Source organism: Seriola aureovittata, chromosome 19, assembly GCF_021018895.1.
Source record: "Seriola aureovittata isolate HTS-2021-v1 ecotype China chromosome 19, ASM2101889v1, whole genome shotgun sequence".
Classification (NCBI taxonomy): domain Eukaryota; kingdom Metazoa; phylum Chordata; class Actinopteri; order Carangiformes; family Carangidae; genus Seriola; species Seriola aureovittata.
In genome coordinates this window covers 12,431,366-12,457,834 of record NC_079382.1, presented here as the reverse complement: position 1 = coordinate 12,457,834, position 26,469 = coordinate 12,431,366, and the positions used below count along the sequence as shown (strand labels likewise).

The window sequence follows — 26,469 nt, the reverse complement described above, 5'->3', positions numbered from 1 at the left end:
GGGGGGGTAGGGGACTGAGTGAGTGTGTGGTCAAAACAGATGAGATTCCACTCTGGCCACAGCTGGATGTGAAGGAACATGGACTGAAAATGTGTCACATCTGCCTTAGAGTTGGCAAACCCAACTGAGGGGGCTTGTTTAAATCATAACATAAGCAGACATTCAGTTACTGGCAATCTACTGGTCGGATCACAGAATTTGGGTCAGTTTGTCATGTCTTTTGAAGATGGAAACCCAAACCAGTTTTTTGTTTTTAACTGCAGTTGATGTGGGGAAACAAATCGTCTATTTAGTTACAGTTTGGCAACTTTAAAACATTTAACAATATTTACATCAAGTATTACTGAGGGAACAGGGAAGAAGAGGGAAGAAGACCTTCCTGCTACCCTTTGGTTGGTCAAGATTAAGCACCGAAAGTTGAACATTAAATTATTAAACCTGATAATCTTGTTTAAAAATACTAAATTACTTAATCGAACGAAACTGAATTTCCTCTCCAACACAATTCCCACATCTGTTTCGCTCCATATTCCAAGTCTGACCAGAGTCGCACAGTGTGGAAACTGTGTAACTGACAATATAAATTACTGCGTACAGCTGATGAACTGGGACATTGCCACAAATAGTTGCAGTGTTCAGTTTATATTACCTCATCTCCAGTCATAAATCTACAGGCTACAGAAAGAGAAAATGCTGTGGTTTCACAATAAGAATTACTCCCTCATTTCTGAGATAAGAGCAGTTTGAACCGCTGAGTAAGACGCAGCTGAGCACCTTTTTTTCTTTTTTCGCCTTTCACTGCAGTTGTGGGCCTGGAGTTCTCACATATTTTTCAACTTAGAAAATCCACAGGTTTTCCAAATCTTAGGTTATTTCCTGGATTTGAAGAGTTTGTTTTGTGCTCAATATAATGTTGGATGACTCTTGCTGGACATTACAACAGCAAACTAAGCCAAGTTACAATATCCAAAGTTATTCTTTAAAACAACTAATACAACAAAATATAGAATGAAACCTGATCCACACATCAATAAATGTATACTCAGAGGAATCTAGTTTTTTTTCCTCTACTTTTCAGCACATGACTGGGATGTTACCAATTAACTATATATTCAATAACTGAACAAGGAACCTTGTAAGTTACAAGTGTGAAGATGCCAAGACAATCTTTTTTCATCAGTTCATCAACAGTCAAAAAAGTGAAAAGTCAAACAAAAAAGTGATGGAAACCCCTGATGTCAACACCAGTGTTGCAGGTTTTTCTGGTTTTATGCTGATGGTGAAGTTAGTGTGTGTTTATGTGTGTATAAACAAACAAAGAGGGAAAGAAGAGCTTGAGTCAGGAGCGTACACTATAATGCAGCATAGCAGCACTGACCGAAGTTGCTAAGACCAAAAATGCAAAAAGCGTCTGCCAGTAAAAGAGGAACCAGTTTTCCCCATATCGCACTTTAACTGGTCGGTCAAGTAATAGCCAACACATGGCCCCACTCTGCAGGACAGCAGCCCAGCAACTGCTGCTCCGCCAGCTGTTACTGTGGACAACACACACTCAGAAACACAATTACACACACATCACTCGTCTCTGCTAAAATACACTCCCAAGTTCGAGAAAGCAAACCCAAAGCCCGTAAAGCGAGTTGCATTTTAGGGTTTCAAAACTGGTACCTCTTTATGTCCCCGTCCCCCCCAGAGTCAAAGAACTGAGAAGATGAGTGATTAAAAAGCACACAGAGGAAAAGGAGAGGTAGGATTTAAAGTCAGTGAACCTAAATGAGTCAGAGACAGAGAGAAAGAACAAAGGAAAAAATGATTAAAGAGCGAAAGAAGGAAGGTTTCCTTCACTAAAGAAAAACACATGAGGACGGATACTGAGAAGAGGAAGCCGCTGTGACAGAGATTACTTTCCACACAGAGGACAGAGATGGAGTTCAACTTTTCTTTGTCTCAGAAAGTTTGGGGGAAAAGTCTCACACCAAGACAGACACACACACACACACACACACTTACCTTTCAGACAGAACATGGCTTTTCTCTTATTTCCCCATTTATCCACAAGAAAAAAACACTGGTTTCTTCCTTCTTTCTCCTTCTCACTGTTTCCTGATTTTCCTCTTTCTTTCCCTCCTTTCCTCTCCCCCTCTCCCTCTCTCCCTCTTTCTCTACACCGCTCAGTCAAAGCGTTCACACACGGACACACAGATCCTGACACATACACTCCCCTCTCCCGTTGCCTCTCTCGCCATCTCCCTCCCTCATAGTCTCCCCTTGCGCACACATCCACACATGCACATGCTCTGAGTGGCAGATAGCCAACTTCTACACCGCAGGAAACTGCTTTGTGACCCCCTCACTCTGCTTCCCCTCTCTCTCCCTCTCTCTCTCTGCATCTCTGAATATCTCTTTACCAGGCTACCCCCCATCTCTCCGCCCTATCCGTATTAAGAGGTAGAGGTAGGAGCTCAGCGTCAAACTAAAACTCCTAAAGCTGCTGTCACCCACAAGCCTCTTGATTGGTCTCCTTAATATAAAAGGCACACACACATGCATATATATTAATACATATTTAGTATACAAATCAGTTTAAATAAGATGTATGTGCTTATTAGGGAAGGCAAAAATAAAAACTAAATTATACAAACACACACAGAAGAGCGTGAGCCTTGTCGAGGATTGTGATTGTAGAGAATCTGGGCAGTCAGCAGTTCAGAGTGAGGCAGGGGGCCCCGGCTTGAGGCCGAGCCATTGTCCGCTGATCAAATATAATCGCTTTAATCCCCACAATTCAACTGTTTGTTATCAGAAACAGCTACAAGCTTGGTGCATCCCAACCTCTCCACGTTGGCCACTCCGAATGACCAGAAGAGTCACACAGATGGGAGACATAAATAGTGACTCACTCACAGACTGTGGAAACACTGTCAAGTCAAAATACCATTTGCCTTTCAGTGTTTAGCAGCTGTTTACATCTAGTGCAACCACAAGGAGAACGACGTCACCAGTTCTTACTGTAGATCACCCTACCTGAGAACCGACTGCACAGGTCTGGGCTTTAGTGCCCTTACAATATTACTATGACAAAAAACTGTAATTGATATGAGAAGCAGTGAATGAAAATCACACAAAAGCTAAGAGTGAGTGAGTAGAAAATTATGTTGGAAAAGATGGAAAAGATGTACTAATCAAGAGTTAATTGAGTGTATTTCTGTGTGTGTGTGTGTGTGTGTGTGTGTGTGTGTGTGTGTGTGTGTGTGTGTGTGTGTGTGTGTATGTACAGTATGTGTATTTATGTACACCCATGAGTTATGGATAATCCCACCCACAATACGGCTTGAAGGCTATGAGATGTCTGCCTCAACCAGATGTCACCAATTACTGGCTGATTGGTGTGTGTGTGTGTGTGTGTCTACATGTGACTGTGTGAGTGATGTGAAGCCCCTCTGCAAGGGTGAGTGGATAAAATGAGAATGCCACAAAAACACAACCCTGGAAATAATCAGCAATTAAAAACACACACAAACCCATGAATAAACCCACCAGACCAGACACTAAAGTCTGACTTCATCAAACCTTCACCTTAATTGGCTGCGGCTTCACTCAAAATGGCTTTAACTTTAAACTTCACCATAAACCCCTTGGCACCGAGGAAACACTTTGGGGTCTGCCTACTCACTGCTCTCGCAAAGCGGAGGTGGTGGAACAGAGAGGTGGATTTCCTTTCCCTGTTCTAAACCAATAGAATTAAGATTATTGGCTCATAAATTATGATATATGATATTATCATGTCAGTGCAAGCCACTGAACTTTGTTAGTATTAATATCAGGTTAGGTTACAGTAAACAGTCAAGTAACAGAGACACTTATACTCCCAAATGAATCCAAGTGGTAAATCATAATCATTGTGGAAGAAAATATTTTCAGGTCTCTTATTTATACAGTATATGTCAAATCTGGGCAGGATTTCCAACATTTTGCAACTGTGAAGATTTTTAATTCCCTGTTTCCTAACCTGGAAGTGAGGGCCTCTTCAAGGGGTGAAAACATAAACCAGAATGGTAGCGAGATGGTTAAGGAACAACTGTACATATTTTCCTCCTTTTCTATAATCTTTTCTTCTTTTCTTGCGGAATACTGGATAATTTCACATGTAAAATGTATTTAAATTCAAAAAGGGAACCAGAAATCACACTTTGGTTGAGGTGGTCGCAATCAGCAGACGTGCAGCTGATGACAAGGTCTGCAAGTAGACATCCCTTTGTTTTAAGGGTTTATGTTTATGCAGAATCTTGGTTGTAACTACTGTCTATATTCTGATGTTTAATTCCTCTTCCTTTTGTTCAAGCTGTGATGTCTGATGTCACCTCAGAAATGTAGGACGTGGCAGCACTCGTCTGGGTAAATGGCAGTCTCTGACTGTAGCATATAAAGACTGTATTCAGAGGAATGCCAGCTGACCACTGTTGTTATTCTCCAAAATACAGTCTTTGTCCGCAGATAAAACACTATCATTGGGCTGAATCATGACCGGCGCTGCATATTAGACACAAAGACAATATCTTATCTTAAATGTCAGTCAGTAACCCAGTGTACTGCACATCCTCTATCATATTCAGTGCAGGACGACACGTGACATGTTGTTTCTGTGTGCAGTGAGCTCTGCGTCAGTGCAAGATAAAACTAAACAACACACACAGATAAGGACTCAGCTTGCTGTAGCAAACATAATGCTTCTAAAACACGAACAGTTAGACATGCAACGATAAGGAACCTGGAATTGGAAAAATCTGACTCCTCCATACACATCATATGAGAGAAAAAACATGATGGGGTGCCTGAAAAAGATCATTTCCATTCACATGACATCATCATAGCTCTTGTATACGTGCTGAGACAGATTATAAGATCTCACCTCTGAATTACACTGTGGCTTGTTTTGGGACAATATCAGTGCATCCTATCTACATAAGCCTGGGACCTCTATCCCCTTACAACCTAAAATCCTGTTCACAGATATAATCACTTGCTTTTCTTCTACCTCCCCTTTTCACCATCGAGTCAGTGCATTCATGGATCATATCCAATAATACAAAGGTAATAGGATACATACAATATGACACGGAGATGGGTGGTGCAACTAGGAGATTAAGTTTTTAGAGGGAAATAAGAGGTAATGCGATTTAATTCAGGCTAAAACTGAACTGCGATGTGTGGCAGGCTTTATGGGGATTTTTAGCATGCAGTAAGTCTGATCTGGGATCAACTAAGAGAGATATAATAAGGATGTTATGTAGGTCATAGATACAAAGATATGACTTACCTGAAGATAACAGTGTCATCGTCAGCACATAGGAGAGAGAGAAAGAGAGAGCAAACAATTTAAAACCATAAAAATAGCAAATTTAATATATCTTTCCTTTAAGATTAAGTGTGCGTGTATGTTATCTGTGAGCATTAATTTCTGTGTACAGTAGGACCGTGTGCCGCTGGGCTGTGGGCCACATCACCAGATTTTCATGTCTGTCTTTTAATGAGGCCTTGCTGGTTTATACATCACATCTTCCCCCTACAGCGAATTATCATCTGCTAATCTGGATTTACACATGGACTACACAATGATGATGAGCGTGTTTCTGTATGTGAGGAAATGTGTGTGAAGATATATCCCAAAAAAAAAAGAAAATCCAAAAAAGCTGTTATGCAAGAGTTCAGTCTCATCTGAATCCTCTCAAATTTCACTAAGCATTTCGTACAGACAAATAGGTCCTAAAAGATCCTTTCATAAGTTCATAAAGAGCTCATTAACAGCATTTTATAATGTGAGACCCAATTCTGGTTGTGGCCACTACAACGCTGATGTGCCAAGGTATGGTTAATATTTAGGTCAATATGCCGTTGCCCTAAAATGTGTGAATGAAATCATGAAAATGGAAACCAGCAGTGACACACTCTGGATACCAAAAAAACACATCACACACAAAACTCTCCTAAATCCGTCAATCTTCTAACTTGCATGTTAACATGGCGCACTCATTCACTGCCAACACCAAAAATCTAAATGAATCAGAATCAGAGTCACTGAGTTCATTTTGCTTAGTGACTTGCTGTACACGGCATATAAACAGCATGTAAGAAGCAGTACTGTAATCATGTGAAGCCCAGTTTCCCAGCTGCCCTGCAGCCCAGACAAGGATTCAGACTCATTCCTTCTGGTCTCAAAGTAAAGAAAGGCTAAGAGGCCCCTAGCAGTCTGGCCGGGGCCCGAATGTAGGATCTTTTTCTTGTTATGCCCTTCCAGAGCAGCCATCATGTCCACTTACTGATCGATTCAGACACACACAGCCACTTAGGGCAGATCAATGGAGTTGATTGAGGAGATTGATCAGGTCTTTCTATGTCATACATGTGTGTCAGAAAGAGAGAGAGAAAAAGAGAGAGGAAAAGAGACAGAGAGAAGGTGTGAGTTCACGTTCTTGACGTATGAGGCTGAGATAAAACAGCAGAGATAATGCATCACCTCTTTTTTACTATTACTTAACTGTCGCCACCTACAGGCTTCTGACCTTATGATCAGAGCCGTTTCACTCTAGTTATCAGCAAAGACAAGAGTCCCAATTCTACAATATCTCTTAAATCTAAGCAGGTCTTTGAGGATGTAAGTATACAGATTATAGACGTATTAAAGTGTGCTGCTGTCAGGCACCGAATACCCTATAATGCATTACACATTAGGAGCTGCTCGCAGCTGGAATAAGTAAAACCAGTTGTGGGACAGTTCCAGGAATATCTCATAAAACAGAAAATAAGTATCACATCTTTGGAAAAACCATTTGCTGTCTCTTTGTGAAGATTAATTGACGCTGGCGTTCCAAAACTGGTGTCCCACTTGTGGCACACTATTGTCCAACAACTGAAACCACAAAGGAAATGAAGGCGCTACTCACAGCTGCAAAAGGTAAAAATAAATTCTGAAATGATGGCGATACAGCTCCACAAAGATCTAGTAAAGTAAACAAAAAGACAAATAAAAACTAAAAATAATCTTTTGTAACACACTTTACTTTCTCTTTCTCGTTTAACGCAGCAGTGCACCATTTCCTGTTGGTATAAAATAAGTACGCTGATTTCACACATACTAACTGCAAAAAAAAAACACCACACTATAGAGATTAGTACATAGTACAGCACATAGTGTATACAGCTGCTGTGTGGTATCTGCTGGCACTGGTCTTGTAGCATTTCCTGTTCCAGTGTGAAAGCTATGTACAAGAGAGAGTTTTATATTGTTCCGTTTATTTATTTATTGTTAAAGCTCAAACCATCTGCAACTATTTGGATAATTGATTAATTGTTAAAGTCATTCTCCAAGCTACAAAGCTAAATATTACCCAGTTCCAGCTGCTTAGTTGTGAGGATTTGCCGCTTTTCTTTGTCTTACATTATAGTAAATTTAATCTCTTCGGGTTTTGGATTGCTGGTCGGACAAAACAAGCCATTTTAAGTTGTCACCTTTAGGCTTTAGGAACATATAATGGACATTTTTCACAATTTTATGTCAAGTCACAAGTGAGCATTGTTTATCAACCTGAAGACAATTTCACCGGGACAGCAAACAGCAGCTTGCGTACCAGATGGCTATCTCTTACACATGATTGGTTCAGAGTTGTCCCAATAGGAAGGTCAAACTGAACCACACCAGGAAACACTCACTTGCACACCCATTGCCTTGGCAACTGGGGCAAACACCCAACCAGTCAAGCTGAAGGCTGCGTCAAAATTGCAGGTTTTGGAGCCACAGGCGCTCATTTAAGGGCTATATTTACACACAGGCACGGTGCGCGGCTGCCCATGTGTCTTGTAATGGGTCCTGGCAGGCGTGTGGAAGCAAGATCCAGATGTTATAAATACTTCAGGTTCATCTAAAGAGGTATTCCTATGAGACGTTTCCTCTGTGTGGTGTGCATTCAAACAGCACTGTATGGGCTTGTGCATGTGTATGCTCTGGATGGAATAGTTTTATATTGACCTGTCTATGACACTGTCTCTGGCCTAGAATTAGCTATAAAAAGATATAGACTGTGTGTGTGATGGATGGACAGAGAGAGACAGAGAGAGAAAGAAAAGAGGGTGTGTGAGACAGCAAAAAGCACAGTAGGATGGAGCAGGGACAAAAACAGCTCAACTTAACAGAGTCCCTTTCTTCTGCCTGTTTAAATTCGTTTCTTCATCCTCTGGTGCATTCTCTCCAAGCTTTGTTGTTAGTTAATATCACCCAATGAATAAACACTCCCCTTCATTCCTTGGAGATTTAGTAAATTAGTAAATGATCAATTATCATAAATTGGAATCGACCAATTTGGATGTGCTTCCTGACTCTACCAAATAACCTATCAATCAATCAATCAATCAATCAATCAATCAATCAATCAACCAACCAGACTAATAAATGATCACTAATAAAGAACTCTAAATGAGGTTATGTCAAAAAGTCATGTAACACAGAAGAACTTTCCTGAGCTAAGGTAGGATGATAACACTGAGTATAGCACATTCACAGCAGATGTATTGAGGTGGAAATCTAAAGCCTTGGGTTTAATGATGATGTTCCAAAATGGTGACCGTTTTATCTTTGCTTGGCTGCAGCTTCTACCCTTTGACTTTGAGAAAAAATGTCAGGACCTCAAACTATTCCAGCCATGTGCCGCTCTGAGCTGTTTTAGGAAGGGGCAGGTTCAGAGGTGATAGAGTGACTATGAAGGATTGAGACACGCAATAAACGACAACAGCAGCAACAAGCTCCACATTACTGTGAGGCAACAAAATGGCAACGAATGCTTAGATTACTTCATGTTTTTAATTTGTTAGGCTACAAGTAACAACAGATGCAAAAATGTATTTTTTTAATATGTTTTAAATAAAACACACAAAAGACTAATACCAAAGATGTTACATATGTTGAGACTGAATTATTATTATGATATTATCCAAGATGATATTATCTGAATACTGACAGTAATTTTAATGGGAACAATTAGTGTGAGTTATGATTTGGATGTAAAACTAGCCCGTGCTGTCCTTGCCGATCTGAGTCCAGATGAGAGACAGTGGCAGTGTGGGTCACAGTATCGGTGTCTTTTTCCATTCTCGGGTAAAGGTTAGGCTACAGTTACAACCATTGTCACCAAAGTCTTATTGACACTGCTAACTGAATACACACACATGCATGTACACACAAACACACACACACAACAAATGAACTGATCAATAAGTAATGAGCCTAATCTAGAAACACAACACTCCTGAGGTATTGAGAGACTGAATGGTATTGGTATTCTTACCTAAGCAGGATGGTATCCAAATATAAATTGGAAATGTCTTTGCTGGAAGTGAAGTGATACCTGAAAATTATTGTTCTAAAGCATCATCACTTGGACTGAGCGAGGAGCTATCCAAGCCTCCACAGACACGCCCACACATACAAATGCGCCCTCTCCCTGGCACTAAACCACACACTCGCATCGCCACCAGCCTGTGACATCACCCGTGCCCGTGACATCAACTGCTTCCGGACTGACGATCATTGTTTACCTATCGTGGACACAAAGTGCCCTTTGACCTAACAGTCCCACTGACTGTGCACACCTCCCACCCACTCCCTGTGTCAACCAGGAAGTGTCAGGAACATAGAGATGGAGAACAAGGGGCCATAAAAAGACAGTGACCCACTTCTTGCATTGCTTGTGCAAGTAAACAAGTCATTTACTGGCTTCCTGGTTGAGAGCGAGAACAAAAATCCATTCAAACGAGCTCAGAGCATTGTGTGAAGTTGTGATGCAGCCAAGCAAAACATACCGTGTGGCGTGGTGGGTCTGCTTCTACAGTAACATATCAAACAAACACAATCAATAAGCAGCGACATATTGTCACATTCCTTTCTTTCCTTCTCTCTTTCCACTCTCACCTATTTTATGTTGAGGCTGGTACACCCAGTTGTCGTCATCATCATCATCCTCGTCTCCGTCTGCAGCGTGAAGGTGAGTGTGCGAGTGCGAGTACGCGTGGCGATTGTGGACGGCGTGGAGCTCGTTCTGGCTGTGGAAGATGCGTCGGCTCTGGTGGGAAAGAGTGGACACGCTGAGCCAGCTGAGAGCCCGAGACAGGGCCGCTGGTTTCTCCTTTCGAAAGGACGCGGACCTCCTGTCCCCTCTCATCCTCACTCAGATAACAGCGAGTCTAAGATGGGAGGATGTAGGATCAAAATGTATTTAAAGCCGAGTTTTAATCTGAAAAAAAATTAATCCTCGGATGTAGATCCTTAGATTGGTTGGTAGATGTTCGCTCTAAGTCCAAATCATGAGATTCCAAGCATTTCTGAACACAGGATCCAGATCTGCACACATGCTCAAATGCTTCAAGTTTAACTATTAAATTAGTACCAGGAGGAAGTTCAGCCATAGCCCAGTTTTCTTTGACTTTGTTTGCACAGTTCTACATCATGACTGTGACCCGGACAGTCTCAACTTCCAACCTCTTGCTCTTTCAATTCATCGCTCTCGCATGAGCCAAAAGCCAGACTAAATCATCTCCCTTCCTTTCTTCTCTTCCTTTGTGCTTAAAGACTCCGGGCGTGATTCCCAAACCCAAAGGGGCAATTAGGCAGTCCAGCAATCTGGAAAATCACCACCCCTCTGCCGCACACACTCACATACACACTCTTGTATGTGCACACTCACTGTTGGTTGTAATATTCCTCCGTGGTGCATGGCATGGTGGAGAGAGGTTTCCAAATTGCATTAAGATACTTTTTGATTTTACCAAGTCAGTGGTTGTTGTTTACGACCATGTGTGCCCTTGAGTGTTGTTATCTCCAGTTGTTAGCGCACACACACCAGCTGACATGCACCGTCTCACCGCCAGGCCAGACCAGACCAGACCAGGGGGGTGAAGAGGTTTCAGCGTCCCTGGGTCTATTCCCAGCTTGATGAAGTTACATGCACACTCACACACTGGCATAAACACACTCACATGTGAAATCCTCCCGCCACAAGTTCCATATAGAGATCCTCTATAAAGTGTGTGTGGCAAAGACGACGAAGTTTTATCAATGCTTCATCGTTATTGGTGGTGAAGGACGGGCACGCCATGTAAGTTGATGTAGTGAAGAAAAGAAAAAAAAGTCCATGTGGATGTTGACGGCTGTCTGGATCTGGCTCACCAATCAGCTGATCAGCACAGGTGATAAAGCAAGAATCAGGAAAGGAAGCCCACGCCTGCTGAACACACATGCAGCGTGACGCAAAGAAAGGCCGACAATAAAATACGCGCTGGTGAGGATTCCCTGATTCCCGCTCTTGGTCAAGTCCTCAAGAGTGTGACTTCAGGAGTTGAATATGTGTGTTGTGAGTATAGGGTTAGGGTTACACCCAACCCTAGTAGCCACGGTGCTGAAATATGAGTCAGCCCGTCCCTTCTTCCTTCCTTTCCTCCCTCCCTCTTTCTCTTTTCTGTGATCCCTGATCTCTGCCCCTCCCCTCCATCGGTTTGCCGGCATGGCAACCACTCCTCCCTCCCTCCTTGGCTCCTTTCTTTCCTCCCTCACACCTTTTTTTCCCCACTTGTCCCTCTGTTTACTTTCCTTGTTATACTTGTCATCTCTTGTCCATCAGGTGCTTCCTTTTCTGACAGAGAGATGGTGCTTCAATCCAGTCCCTCTCAACATACTGCTGTAGGCTTCAGTCCATAGTGTCTTTCATCTAAAAAGACATTTTTAATGTCAGTTTGAATAAAATAAATGAATGGAGCAACTGCTGTAGGCCTGCAGGGTCAGAGTGATTTCTCTCTGGACAAACGGCGCACAAGGAAACCAAGCTGTATGTTTAAGTATATTTTAAGACGAAAACAACTCAGAGCATTACTGTAGCTGACATTCTGCCTGAGGTGCCGGAAGCAACTAGTTCAACAACAAATTTAGAGGACCTGAATACGACGTCAAACATGAAGCAATAGTGGCGATGAAAACACAAACTTAACAACCCTCATTTGAATATACACAACAAACAAACAAACATACCAGTCAAATATTTAAGCTACTGCACCAAAGTAGTTTTTTAGTTTTCAAAACTTTTATGAGAAGTATGCAATTAGTGTACATTCTTTTGTAAAATATAATACACAACGCATACTTAGCTGCCCAACATATAGTTGAGGTAGGTTTAAATAGCAACAGAGGCCCTCAGGGACAAAAACAAAGTCTTTATGGGGCGCTACAAGTGTGTTAGGGAGGTGGAGTTTTCCCACCCAAGTGTAACCGCAGAGGGAGTGTGTGACCACCAAGGTGTGACAATAAACCAGCGCTGCGTGTGTGTGTGTGTGTGTGTGTGTGTGTGTGTGTGTGTGTGTGTGTGTGTGTGTGTGTGTGTGTGTGTGTATTGTACACATATCACAGCAGCCCCATAACCATCATCAATTCCTTTCATCTTTGGTTTAGACATTGATTTGAAGCTACAACTCCTTATTGTGGATCACCTTTTGTGTGTGTTTTGTGTGGCATGGTTGAGTTTAAACCTAGACTTAAACCCCCATCGCTCTGTCAGGTCCCAGACCTCATTTTCTTTTTCCCTTTAGAGAGGAAATCTACTATCTCAGCACTTGTTGTTTACACAGAGGGACAACTGCCAGCTACTGATGTCCCAACTAATAAACATGAGCACTCAGTCTCTCTCACTACCACACACATTCACACACACACAAATATATTTATCAAGACCTTTGCCCACACACATAAGGTCACAGTCCTTTAGTAACGAAGTCAACATGAAGGACAGAATAAAACAAATACAGGACAAAAAGTAGGCACTCAGAGCCAGTTAAGTCGTTTGATTTCCTCATTTCAGGAAGGAAAAGCTGTTTTAGTACCGTAACCCCCTACGGGGATTGAAAAGTCAAAGGTCATCATAAGAAGCCAGCATCCTGGTTCGACCCCCACCTCATTTCCATTTCATAAATCACCTTGTTTTCATTCCCTTAAAGCTGCACTCAGAGGCGTGACAGCAGTGACAATAGTCAATATGTTCAACCGGATGTGTGCAGTGGTGTAGTGGACATTTAACAGCTTTAGTTTGGCTGCTTCTGGTCAGAGGAGAATATCAACATCAGTATTTGACAGGTTTCAACTGGCAGCTCAGCTCAGCTGATCAAACAATTGGTCAGTGTTTGTCTTTAAAGGGCCAATCAGCAATTTTTTTATTTTTTTTTACCTTAAATAAGTTTATTAAAGGCTGAGAATGATTATTCACATAAATATATTGAAGCAGAAAACATGAGAAATGTATCTGGCATTTTGTATTGGCCCTTATACTAACAGTCCTATCAATCAATTAGATAGGGGTCAAGATTTTTTTTTTCAAATTTCAATATCATCTTTATTTCAGTAATAAATAATAAATAAATAAATACAAGTTATACAGTGAGCAATATGAGATAATATTAGTGAATATAAAACTATTGTTTATTTGGGGGAAATTATAACATTGTCTTTTTTGTATCCTTGACTTCAGACATAAAACGGTATTATAAAATTACCTGAATAATAATATTTTTACAGGAAAAAAGTCTATGTAAAATTTTAATATAAATCTATACGGACACATACACATTTTTCATTTACTTCCATATTGATGGTATTGAATACAAAGCTCAAATACTGGTGGAGAGAAGTTGGGTTTACAGTAAGTTAAGCAATAACTTAATCTGCAACAGCATCATTTCCGCACTACAAGGTTCCGGGCAACACGAACTTTCAGTTTAATAGTGTCACATTGTCACAGAATGCAAACGTGATTATAACATCACTGACGTCTGGCGATGATTAGTAGTGAGACAACGCAGACCCTAAGCAAACTGCTCAGTTTGGGAGATTTCTCTCACATGTGATAAGGAGGGAGACAGCAGGCAAAGCAAACACAAGACCAGACAATGAAGGACTAAACTTAAACTACTGGGTAATTAAAGCTAAATTACATGAAATCAGATAAGATTAAATGTTATTAGAAGATAAACTGGATTCACACAATCCTGCATCAAAGAGGCACACAATACAAAGTTAAATAGCCGATATATATAAATGTGTGACACTTCTCAAAAAGCAAGTGAAACGAAACATGTAAAAGAGAAACTACAACTACAGATGACAATGTTGATACGCTAAACGAGACAGTCCTTTAATCCTGCTGATTATCAAGATAACACATCTGACTGTGAAAAAACTAAATCCTGTAATTTTACTTAAATTGAGGGAGAACTTGCTAAACTGACTAAATGATATCTCCTGCTATATAAACACCACAGTGATGAAAAGTATCGATTTCATCTTGCTTCACAGACACACACTTGACATGCAGTCCAGACTTGTGTGAGAGAGAAGAGATGGTGACATAAGAGTGGCCTGGTTGCCAGGTAACCCAATCGGACATCAGAGGCCGGCAACGCCTGACATCGATACACACCAGCCACACACAAAAGGTAAATATAGCAGATAAACAAGCCTACTTGGATGCAACACAAAACAGCACACTAGGCCAACACACACAAGTACACACAAAGAAAGTATAATTTAGTGCATCCATGAGTCTTTTTTTTTTTACTTTTACCAAAGCCTTGGCTGAGTGTCTCTACCAAATTCCAAATCCCAGTAAGTACAGTTTCACAGTGTGTGTCTCTCAGCAGTAACGCACTAACAGAGCCAGTTAAACACAGGGGTTCAGCTCCGCCACAGAGGAAGGCTTTTATTACACACCACCCCACGTTTACTGGGACAGTTATGTAGAAGTTGCTGTGTGTGTGTGTGTGTGTGTGTGTGTGTGTGTGTGTGTGTGTGTGTGTGTGTGTGTGTGTGTGTGTGTGTGTGTGTGTGTGTGTGTGTGTGTGTGTGTGTGTGTGTGTGTGTGTGTGTGTGTGTGTGTGTGTGTGTGTGTGTGTGTGTGTGTGTTTCTGTAGCATTTTGGAGACCAAACCTGTTGATAAGAGACAGTTTGTCTTTTTGGAAACAAAAACTGGTTCCCCCAATTTAGTTTCACTGCAACCACAATCAAATTAGGGTCCACCTCAAGGGAAATGAAGGAAAGAATGCTCCCCCTCTATGTTTGTGTGTGTATGTGTGTGTGTTTACTGTAGGTTCTATATTAGGTGCCCTCAGGAGGTGTTGGAATCTTTACAGAAGGAGGAAAGAGGGCCTCTCGTCCTTACATAAACACACGTCTGATGTACAAATGCATCTGTGTACTGTATATGAACAACACAAACATAGTGGCTTCAGGATTGTACCTTAGCTTTCATAATACACAGCATGTTTTTCTTGTGTGTTAAGTTCATAGTTTGGAAACTATGCACACAGCGCAGGTGTAGCAGACCAATTTTAATACCTTTTTTTTTGGGGGGGGGGGGATTTAAAGGAGACTTAAGTGTGTTAAGAACAGGTGCACAGTATGGGCAACCAAGTAAAATGCAATAGAGTAAAACATGCAAAATAACAGAAATTTTCCATACAGGTGTCCCGGATGTGTTTGGGAACCCTGAGAGTCCGATCCAACTTTATCATACGACAGAAGAGCATACTGTATCTGGAGGCAAGGCCTTCTGCAGGAGGTGGACAGAAGATCAAAGACTGACTGAAAGACATTGATTCGAGTGTGTGCACTCTATCCCTCACACAATACTAAAGACAGTATTATCTGTTGCTGTCACCTCCTGACAAATGTTTGACCTGTAAAGCTGTGAACTCTGAACCCTGACCTCCTTTTGAACCTGAGGGCTTGGCCTTCACCTCCACTGGCAGCATGTCTGTTTGCCTCATTCATTTATCTTGGTCTTCATTTCATTCCTCTTTGTTACATTGCTTCCTGACACAGAAGTATATTCAATGTATTTTTATCTCTCTCTGGTTCTCATCTATTATCTTACATTTTAAATCTTTCCACTCAAAACTGCTTTCAAGTAGGAAAGTAAGAAACTTCACATTTTCTTGAAGTTGTCCTACAGTTGCCCTTAACTGTCAGTCGATCAGTGATCATATACATTAATGTTATTAATAAGAGCACCAATCCTGAGTCGTGAACAAAGAGCAACCTCCCCAGTCTCCCCCGAGGCTCTGCAGAGAGATGATGTGTCACTCAGACTGACAGTAATAGACAAGGAACTCTGCTTACTGCGTGTGTTTATGTGGTATGTCAAAGAAACCACATGATCTATGTGTGTAGGATAACACGATTGTATAGTGCTTACATATGTTGTGCGGTGCCCCAAATGGGAAAGATTTACCACAAATATTCAAATGCATTGTTGTGCTAGTGTGTGTGTGTGTGTGTGTGTGTGTGTGTGTGTGTGTGTGTGTGTGTGTGTGTCTCTAGGATAACTCACTCAATTAGCTATCACAGTCCCAGCAGGGTCCATAGACTAACCTCATAGGGTGGCACGATGCACTTAAACTGCCACTAAGAATGATGGGAGGTTGGAAGGGTGAGGCGAGGCTGACCTTAAGATCATCATTGTTTGGTGTCAGGCTTCTCAGTACAATGAATGAACCATGAACAGGCCATCACTAGAAATGAAGAATGCATTCTCTTATGTTACTCAACCCTGATCAAACTACAGTTAGGGAGGGAGGAGTCGACAGAGAATAAAAGTGACTAATCCACATGATAATGGATATGGAAGATGAGGAAAAGGTGAGTCACACGGTATAAAATGTCCCTCTATCATGTCTGCTGTCTAGCAACTTCTGACCTCCAGGGGGCGGGGCAGGGCAGGGCCACACTGGTGCCCAGCAACAGCCCTCTGGTGGCAGTGGAAAGACCTGGCCATTAATTTCCTCTGGAGCTTTGTAGTTACTCTTCATGGGGAAAACAACTACTAGATCTGGTCATGATTTTATCATTATGTCAAATATCATCCAACTGTTTATCCATTGCTGTGTAGTTTGCATATTATGTTGATTACTGAATTGATCGACAGAAAATTAATCTGCAATTTAATCGATAAATCAAGTCAAAATGAGTCACGCAAAAGCAAAAACAACAGTCTCTGTCAACAGTCACATACATGAGTATTATAGCTTTTCTTTATCATACACTGTATGATAGTTCAATGAATTCAGTCAGATTAAACAAGGGCTCTGGGAAATAATAACTTGCATTTTTGACTATTTTCTGATATATCCTGGAAAAAACAATGAATCGATTAATTGAGGAAACGTGGAACACGGAAATTGAAAATCATTGTTGAATGCGGTCCTAATATGTCTATATCTTTTAAACTGCTGTACTATTTTTCCTTGTTTTTTTCTTAATCTTTACTTTTCTTTGTAGCATTTTTAACAGCAATGTTTTCAAGTTCGTTCATAATTAAGGGCCATTAAGAAAAAATATAAAAAGCTGATTAAAGCCTTACAGTACATTTATTCTTCTGGATCCACACACTTGTTTCAACATAATATGCAAGTGCTGCCTCACATTTTTAATAATCTGTAAATTATGTTCGATACACATTTTGTTCAGCCTTGTTGATGTGTAATTACTTTTCCTGACCACAAGGGGGTGCAATCAGGCTGCCATTCCTCTGTGGAGAGACATCTTCTCTGCTGGTCAGTATAACTTCACTGGAAGATTAAATGGGCCGGAAAATGTGTGCATCCGTGTGTCCACGTGTTTGTATGTATACACAGAACAATTTACTATCAGACTACAGTCAATAAACAGCATTATCTCATGGCCTGAAGGGAATAAACTATGTTTGTGCGCAAAGATATCAATCTTCAGTGAGGGATAACACTGCTATTTCAAACATCCAAGGCCTAAATTTGGCCTCTGTGGAACAGCCCCTTTGAGGACACATACACACACACACACACACACAGGGTCTCTTTGAGTTCTTGACAGCAACTAAGTTGGTCCAGACCCCTGTAGTCAAGTCCTGTCAATTCACTGTAGTTGGAAGACAAATCCCCTCATTCCTCCGGCCACGTGCTTCATTATTCCAACATCTATTATTCCAGTAGAAAGCACTGTGTGTGTGTGTGTGTGTGTGTGTGTGTGTGTGTGTGTGTGTGTGTGTGTGTTACTTAATTCTATTATTCTCTGCTAAAAGCTGCCAGCTTAAGCTAGAAGCACCACTCTCAGGCACCCCTCCTGTGTGTATGCACTTAAGAATGTGAGTGCATATATGTGTGTTCATGTGTGTATCCAAGAGTCATGTGTTAGTGCAGTTTATCCACAGAGACAAAGAGAAAAATGAGGCAGGTATTGAACTTTGATCTCTCACCCCTGACCAAAAGCAGCAGCTGACTCCAGGATTAGCTGTGACTATAAATCGGGCTTGTGTGTGCTTCTGTTCCTGAGATTAATTCCTGCACACTCACATATTTAATGTACAAATGCACCATCGTCAAGACAAAGGACAAGGAAGCACAGCCCTGAGCCACATCTGTGAAACAGTCCAGCATGAAAGGCTGGGGAATACAGTATATGAAGATGTGTGTACAGACTCCCTCTGTTGGTGCCGTAGATTTATGATCCTTCTGACCAAATACACTGAACACAAGACCAAGAAAAAAAGAAAGAGAGGGGAAGGGGGAGAACAGCAATGAGGTGAGACTAGAGCATGAAGGGAATAAAAGTTTGAGAAAGGAGTGGCTCTGTAGCTTACAAGACAAATGAACTCCAGTAATCTGAGCAGGGCATTCACACACTCATACATACTAACACACACACACACGCCCAGCAGGCCTGCGTCCAGTGGTTGAAGAGGAGAAAGGGTGCGGTCGACTCCATGCATTCCTAATCAGTCATGCCTGAGTGGTGGAGCTAGTCCAGCAGACCTGTGGCCAGATGTGGTTTGCATATGCATTGAACTTTTCGCGCAGAGTGTGGCGTTATAAAATCATGCACAGATGGTGCACTTTAAAGTAGAAGAAAAGGACTGTAGGTGATGTGTGGAAATTCACCTATCTATTAGGGTTACATCTACTTTAATGCAGCCTTTACTTTCTTCTATTCAGCCTCTGTACAGCTCTGTACTGAACATTCTGCAATGACTTGTACAAAAGGATTTTTCCGATGCACATTATGAAATCTGAAACCTGGCACAAAATGAGTTAAGCATTTCACCCTAGGTAAACCAAGAGAATTGCACTATCACTATGCAAATAATATACTGTGTGCGCACAGATGAAGAGAATCCACTGAGCAACTCAAAATCAACATCATATCAGGGTGGGTACTCAACCTTATTCAGTATTCAGTACTATGCTGTATGATGAGCTTTGCAAGTCCGATTGTCAAAAAGGTGTTCCCTACTGTACTAATGAACTGACAGGCAACATGTTTGTCATTGCAACAGTGTTTAACACAGGCTTGCGTAATTCGGACATGTGGCTGAACCTGTTTTTAAATCTCACCGGTAGAACGGCACATGGTAGAGAAAGAGTGTGTGTTATGTGAGTGTCTTTTTTTTTTTTCCCTTTCACCAGCCATGATTGAGTGGTGACAGCAGTTGGACGAGCAGATGTTTGAGAGGAAGCACCTGTCAGGACAGAGGAATGTTCAGTTCTAACCGCACACGCTCAGACATGAATTTAAACTCAAATAATGTAAACATATACTGTATAGATATGTCCACATACACACATGCCAAAAACTCTTTGACCTTTACTGCAAACACAGGATTTCACCTCCTGCATGCACTTTCTGTAGGCATGTGTTTTTTTCTTGTATTGTTTTCCCTACACAAGTGTGCTTGTGTGTATAAATATGCACGCCTGTAAACTGGATGCTGAGTGAAAACAGCAAGCTCCATGCTGACACAACACATGTGTCTATTCAACAGCGCCCTGCCGCAGTGTTGTTCCAGAGTCAGAGTCATTGCTGCAGAAGATTTCTCAGGAGCTCACAACCATTTAGAAGACCTGCTGCCAGACCATCTCATGTTTAAAGTCCCACTATACAAGTTACTACTAGTCTCTCACCTTGAGTGTAAGTACATACCTTATGGTGTGTGCATGCATAGGTAGCTGCTTCTATTCCAGATTTGGTATGCATTTTACCAATCATAATTTATGTACTGTATTTAGTTGTTTTATCACTGCCAGGAGTGATGCTTGTTTTAGAAAAAAGGACAGTCTCATTCTTCAGCTCTGGTTGACTGAGTCAGAAATGAGGGACATGCTGCAAAAACGCATCCCATTATCTTTAAAAATACTTACATAACGACCCCCACTGAACAATGGACACTCATAGTACTACTTACACTATGACTTTAGTGCAAGAGTTATAGTGCAATGTGAACGAATTACATTTGTTATTGAAGTCCTGGGACTGTCTGTCAGTCCACAGTGTTTACTTACCTCAAGCCTAATCCAGGCAAAGGCTCCAGTGTCCCTGAAATTAATAATGTGACCCTTAAAAAGATAATAAGGGTATGGACAAGGGACTCATTTTTCTAATAAAACATATTTTTCTTTCTTTACTACGCTGTCTTGCCACCATTTTAGAAAGACAAATGAACCTGTTCTGGGTCATGGTTCACAGTTGTTTTGGATTCATTTCCTACAAAAATGAAGCTGAACTCCCAGGAGAGAGACCTGCAGAATCTAATGGGGGAGGACTGGACAGTCAGACAGAGGTGAAGACAAAGTTCAGGTCATGTGCTGACAGCCAGTCTGGCAACCCACCAGGTGTCCAATCTGGCAACACGCCCATCAAACCCCACTGGGGCCTGCTTGCTACAGGTGCCTCTACTGTCCTCTGCTGAAGCCTCTTTGTTTGCGTGAATGTGTGTGTCCAACGGGGAGTGTGAGGGAGAAACAAAGCAAGAATAAAGTTGAGGAAAAAAATAGAGTAGAAGAAAAAAACATGCAAAAGGATGAAAGCAAAGGTGTTTTTTTAATCAGCATGTTTATAGCCTGCTAAGAGGTGTGACTATTATATGCCATGTGTTTACATATATAAAGCCTTTTAACAAGCACACAAGTGGAACACAGAGAGAGGAAAACTAATAAAAGCCAGGATGTGTGAAATAACAGTAGCAGCAGCCTCGCAGTTCAGCCTTTGGAGTGTGTGTGTGTGTGTGTGTGTGTGTGTGTGTGGCCCTCGCCCATAATTCTCATGACTGTGTCTGTGTGTGTGTGTGTGTGTGTGTGTGTGTGTAAATGTGTGAGTGTGCTCTAGCAGACACACACTTTCTATCTGCAGCTCTTCCAGACACACTGAGTGCTGGCATTAACACAGATTTAAAGAGGAGGGCGATGTAGAGGGATAAAAAGAAGACATAAAAGTAGAAAGTGATAAAGTGCAAGGCAGAGAGAGAGACAAATGAACAGAGCGAGAGAGAGAGAGAGAGAGACAGAGGGTGATTGAGATCGAGAATAAAAGACAAAAAGACAGCCAGAGCGAGACGGAGAAAATTATGCTGATTAAGCAGACGGCAGGCCAACCGTTACTGTGACAATAGGGGCTGACTTTGGGTCTGGCGTTTTGCCCTCTACAGCTGGGAGCTGTCTCACACACACACACACACACACACACACACACACACACACACGCACACGCACACGCACACACGTACACGTACACGTACACGTACACACGCACAGGCAAAATTGTTCGTTATTCTGAGCTCATCCCTCTTATCCAGGCTCACAGCACTACATCAACCCCGCGCAAAACTCCTTTAAATGCTGGACTGAGACCAGATTTAAATTCACCAACACACACACACAGATTCTTGTCTGCACCCTCTTTCCGCCCCACTGGCTTACTTTCCTTACGCCTGATCCAAGAACAGCTTCCACAGCGAGTCATCCCGTTAGTGAAGGATTTAAGAGTAGAATCCAGATCAGCAGTTGCTGGCCAGACCAGCTGGCAGCACTGACTTCCAGCCGTTACACGCTGGGGTTTCAAGGCACATTACAGGCTAACTATGGGTGTAATGGGGAGCACGCACACACAGACTCAAACAATAGATCAACTTAAAATAGAGCATCTGAGTGGAACACACCCACACCGAGTAATATAAATAAAGAGGGAGTTCATATTTGCTATACTATGATTAACCATGTAATGTGACAAGACTGTCAAAACACACACGCATCCAAACACACAGACCAATCAGAAATAGAGTTCCCCAAAGATATTCCTCCCACGAGCTGTCAGAAGTTGGAGAGCGGAGTTCCATCTGGCCACCCTCCATTTCTCTCCCTCTTTCCTTCTCCCCATCTGTCTTTCTCCATCTCTCCACATCCCTTTGTCTCATCTCTCTCTGTCTAAGGCTCATCTTCCCTTCTTTGTTTGTCCATCTCGAATCTCACCGACACATCCCAGAAATCACTGTTTCAACATTTCTCTGCCTCTCTCCCCTTTTTATGGACCTCCCTCCTCCTGGTCTTATCGCGCCGTCTCTCGCTTCTCAAACACAGCGTTTCTTTGTGTCTCTGTGTTGAGGGGGTGGAACACAAACTCTCAGCCCACCTCGGACTCAAAGCCAAAGGCCACCGGTCGTGGCCACCCACCCACGGTGCACCGACACAGTAGGGGCTTTCCTTCTGTGAGTGTGTGCTTGCATGTAGCCGGTCGCCATGCCTGTCTTTGTGCACACACGTCTGCCTCTGCTCACAGGTGTGTGTCTATGCCTGTGTAAAGGCGTCCGTGTGTCTGGGTGAGGATTTCACTGTGTGATTTCTGTGTACGTGTTTGCATACACTTGTCTATGCACGTATGTACTTGTGCAAGCATGTGTGTCCATCTGTGCACACAAATCCAGTCAAGTGACCACCTCCTGCAGCAGGCAGACAACAAAGGGCTACCAGCCATAAGGTACATCTACTCTGTGGTGCTCAAAGCCCACACCTTACAGCCATCATAACAACACGTATGTATTCAGTTACTAGCCAAAGAAGAATACTGTTTTTCCAAGAAAAAAAACAAAAAAAAAAAAAAACAGAAAGAAAGTGTGAAATACAGCTCCATCCAAGACACGTATTGTGTGTTGTTTCATTGTATCTCAGGTTCCAGCAGTCCCCTCTCCTCCTCCAGGGCCTCTAACTGTGCTCAAATCAGCTTATGTTTCTGAGGCGCATGGGAAGAAAAACTCTATTACAGCAGGGCTCTGTCATTTTATTTGTTTATTTGTAACTGTTACAATGTGCAAAACTTTACAGTATTGCTCTTCAGGCCATTGTCTGCGGCATATTTGCATTTTAGCCAGTGTTTTAAAAACCTGAAGTTAGCATGTTGTCAATCCAACAAATCATAGGACATTTGTCTACTAAAGACTGATACATACAATTATTGTGATTCTTCATACATTCAGTGCTTCCTTATAGATGCTGCAAACACCACAATAAGTATTATGGAGTAAGTAATTTAAGTGATACCATGGTAGAAACAGTGTAGAAGAATCGGACATTCGACAGATATATTATTTGACAGTATCATGATATCATCCAAACTTATATGAGTGAATATGAATGTTATTAGTTGCAAGCTCTTTGTAATGTTATTATAACAAAAACACTTTACCTATCACTCATGTTAAGGACAGAAATGTATGTTTAATATGTTACTGGCCAACACTACCAATGTATTACAGTACAGAGCCAAAATAACAAAATAACCAAAGAGGTGTCACTGTCCTAATATCTATTAAGGATACTGTAAATTTACAGTCCACTGCTTCACGGATTTAACTTGATGGCAATGTTGGGACTAGTCTAATCTCTTGAAAAATCCACCACCCCGAGGTTGCAGTTCAGGCTTGCTGAAAGCCAGGGAAAACCCTTCAGCATTAAGTCCAAGCTACATGTGACACACTGGTGACTGCCAAAAACAATCTGGAGAGGAGAAGATGAACCATGAGGCCAATGTAGGAGCCAGAGACAGAGAGAGAGAGAGATGAATGTGTCTACATGGAAATAACAGCATACAAACCCAAATCCCTCAAAGCTGCTGATAAAAAGGTTAGGACAAGAAATGTCTAAGAAGAAAGCAGCATTTATATTCTTTAGGAAACTGTGGGGATATTCAAAGAGTATATTTTTCAGACTACTGATCAACTCTTTTATAATAGAGGACACAGCAGCCTCCACATTCTCCAGACCTTTAATAAAAGTCCAGTCATAAAGTCAGTAGATCAAACTCTAACACTGGCTCACATACTTAAGTGGAGGGTACGGCCTCTGTTTGTCCAGTACTGTGACTATAGTTATCTGTGGATGCCATACACTCTTGTCACTGTGTTTCTGGGGGCACCTCCACCTCCCACTTGTCTAGACAACAGTCACTCTATCATTAAAGCACCAGGCGATAGATGCAGATTTCCCCAGATGAAAGACTGTTGCCTCACAACTGGCTTTGCTTCAATGTCAAATAATTACATGGATTAATTATGTCTCTCCTTTTGATACGACAGATTGCTTACCTTTAGTTTACAGGTATTTCAAGCACAGAGGTTTACAGGCAAACAAAGCCATGTTCAAATCTGTGAAAACCGTTTTCTTAAACTACTTGTTACTGAGTGATAACTTTCTGTATGAAAACGCAACTTTCTGCCAAAGTTAGAACAGTTTCACAAAAAGTTATTAAAATGAAACGTCTACACACCAATCAGGACTCAGCAATATTTGAAAAAAAAAAAAAAAAAAATCTAACGTTTGTGGGATTTTTATGTTGCCAGTCAAGTCTGATCAAACCACATTCACAAAATGATAACACAGATTACAGTGATAAAGGTAAGAGTTTTTGAGAGTTTATCTGTGAAAATAATAACCTAACCTTAGCTTTTATTCTTGCTCATTTAATCATTAAGATATAATGTTATAGAGAAAAACTTTGAAATTAAGTGTTCAGGGGCTTTCTGTTTTGTAATATGGTGATTACTGAAGTTACAAAAAGATTTTCTGTGTTCCAGAGTCAACCCTTTATATTCTCACAAGACAGGAAAGAAGGAAGGAGAGAGAACAGAGTTCATCTTCTTCTTGCCCAAAGGCTCATGTAATGAGTTAAGAATAGGAGAGTTAATAACCTGTGGAGACACAGATGAGTCGCTATGTAGCCTACAGCACTACAGTAGACACGCACACGCATCTACATACACACACACAATATTTTTCATCCAGGTGGCTTCTTAACAGATAACATAAATACTGCCAACTCCAGCTCAACCAATTCAACAGTTTTTTTTTTTGTTTTTTTACATTAGTTATTAGGAATTATTGCTCATTGAGCAACTTATTGACAATTTTCCCACAAGTCAACTGAGACAAACTGAAAGGAAATGGAGGGAGCGACTGTGGTGAACCATGAGAAACTTGAAACTACATTATTCATCTTCGGACAACTGAAAATTAATTCAGTCTTAACACAATGTCAACACACCTGTTTTAACAGATAACCACATACTGTACTTGTGATTACAATTCCTGCTTTGCATGTCTTAAGGACACACTTTTACCACATTTACACTGACTTTTCGGGACTTTGTCCAAAGAGCATTATGACACAGATTATAATGATAATTCTGGGTAACCACATCTGTATTTTTATGTAGCTATAGTTATTGTTTTAATGGATAATGGCCAAAGATTTTTGCTTTTATTTGACCACTGACAGATAAGAGGCCAACAAGAAAAAATGGGAGAGTGAGAGGGTAAAGACATGGAATTATACTGTGGACACTGTAGTAATGTGGTATGCACTGTAATCATTCAGCTCTCAGAGCATTACAACACCAGTATATTCACAGTGGTGGTGATCAACATGCATTGTGCCTGTACAATTAAAATAGAATAGGGTTCCTAAAAAGACAAACTTCTAAATCACACATCATGAATACAACATGATTCTGATCTTTCGGGCCGTTCCCAAACCCTTTAAACCCTTTAACCCACAAGTGGAGGCTCGCCTTCCTTACAACAACAGTTTTTTTCCTTGTTATATAATAATATATATAATGGAAATAATAATAATAATATAAATAATGGAAGTGGCTTGTAAATCTTGAGATCTAAGTGGCCAGTTGACTGGTTGGACTAGTCAGCTGTAGCTACAGGCTGCTGGCAGGAGAGAAAGAGGACCAGTGTGAAGAGAAGTGATATGGGTCATAGGGGTGTGAGAGCAGGTCAGTGCACAACAGTGAGAAAACACTTTATGGCTTTAGTGAAGGAGCTGGAGTCTCTGTGGGTGGATACCAGAGACTCTCTGATTGTGTATAACTGCGGATCCATGTGTGCGTGTGAATTATGCAGAGAGGAAAACAGAACGGCGCCTGTGGGCTCTGCACGGTGCAGCACTGACAAAACACTGAGGTTAATGATCTCACACACACACACACACACACACACACACACACACACTAGGCACTATTTCACTTTCTGTTCCCACGTCAAAGAGGACAACCCTTGGGCCATTTCCACTACCTGAGAGTTTTCTC

At 41.5% G+C, this 26,469-nt stretch overlaps 1 protein-coding gene across 5 annotated transcripts in view; it reads right to left on the bottom strand.

The window, feature by feature from the left end:
* Positions 1 to 26,469, bottom strand: part of nhsl1b (NHS-like 1b) — a 105,231-nt gene that overhangs the window by 50,047 nt on the left and 28,715 nt on the right. The window contains exon 1 of one of the 5 annotated variants that reach the window (XM_056405740.1): positions 9,959 to 11,458. The exons of 2 other annotated variants lie outside the window; for them this stretch is intronic. In XM_056405740.1, coding sequence (XP_056261715.1) covers positions 9,959 to 10,208 — 250 coding nt within the window. In that variant the 5' untranslated portion in view covers positions 10,209 to 11,458. Of the gene's footprint in view, positions 1 to 2,010; positions 2,576 to 9,958; positions 11,459 to 26,469 lie in introns of those variants that run through there. 2 more of the 5 variants (XM_056405745.1, XM_056405743.1) reach the window with 2 other exon arrangements.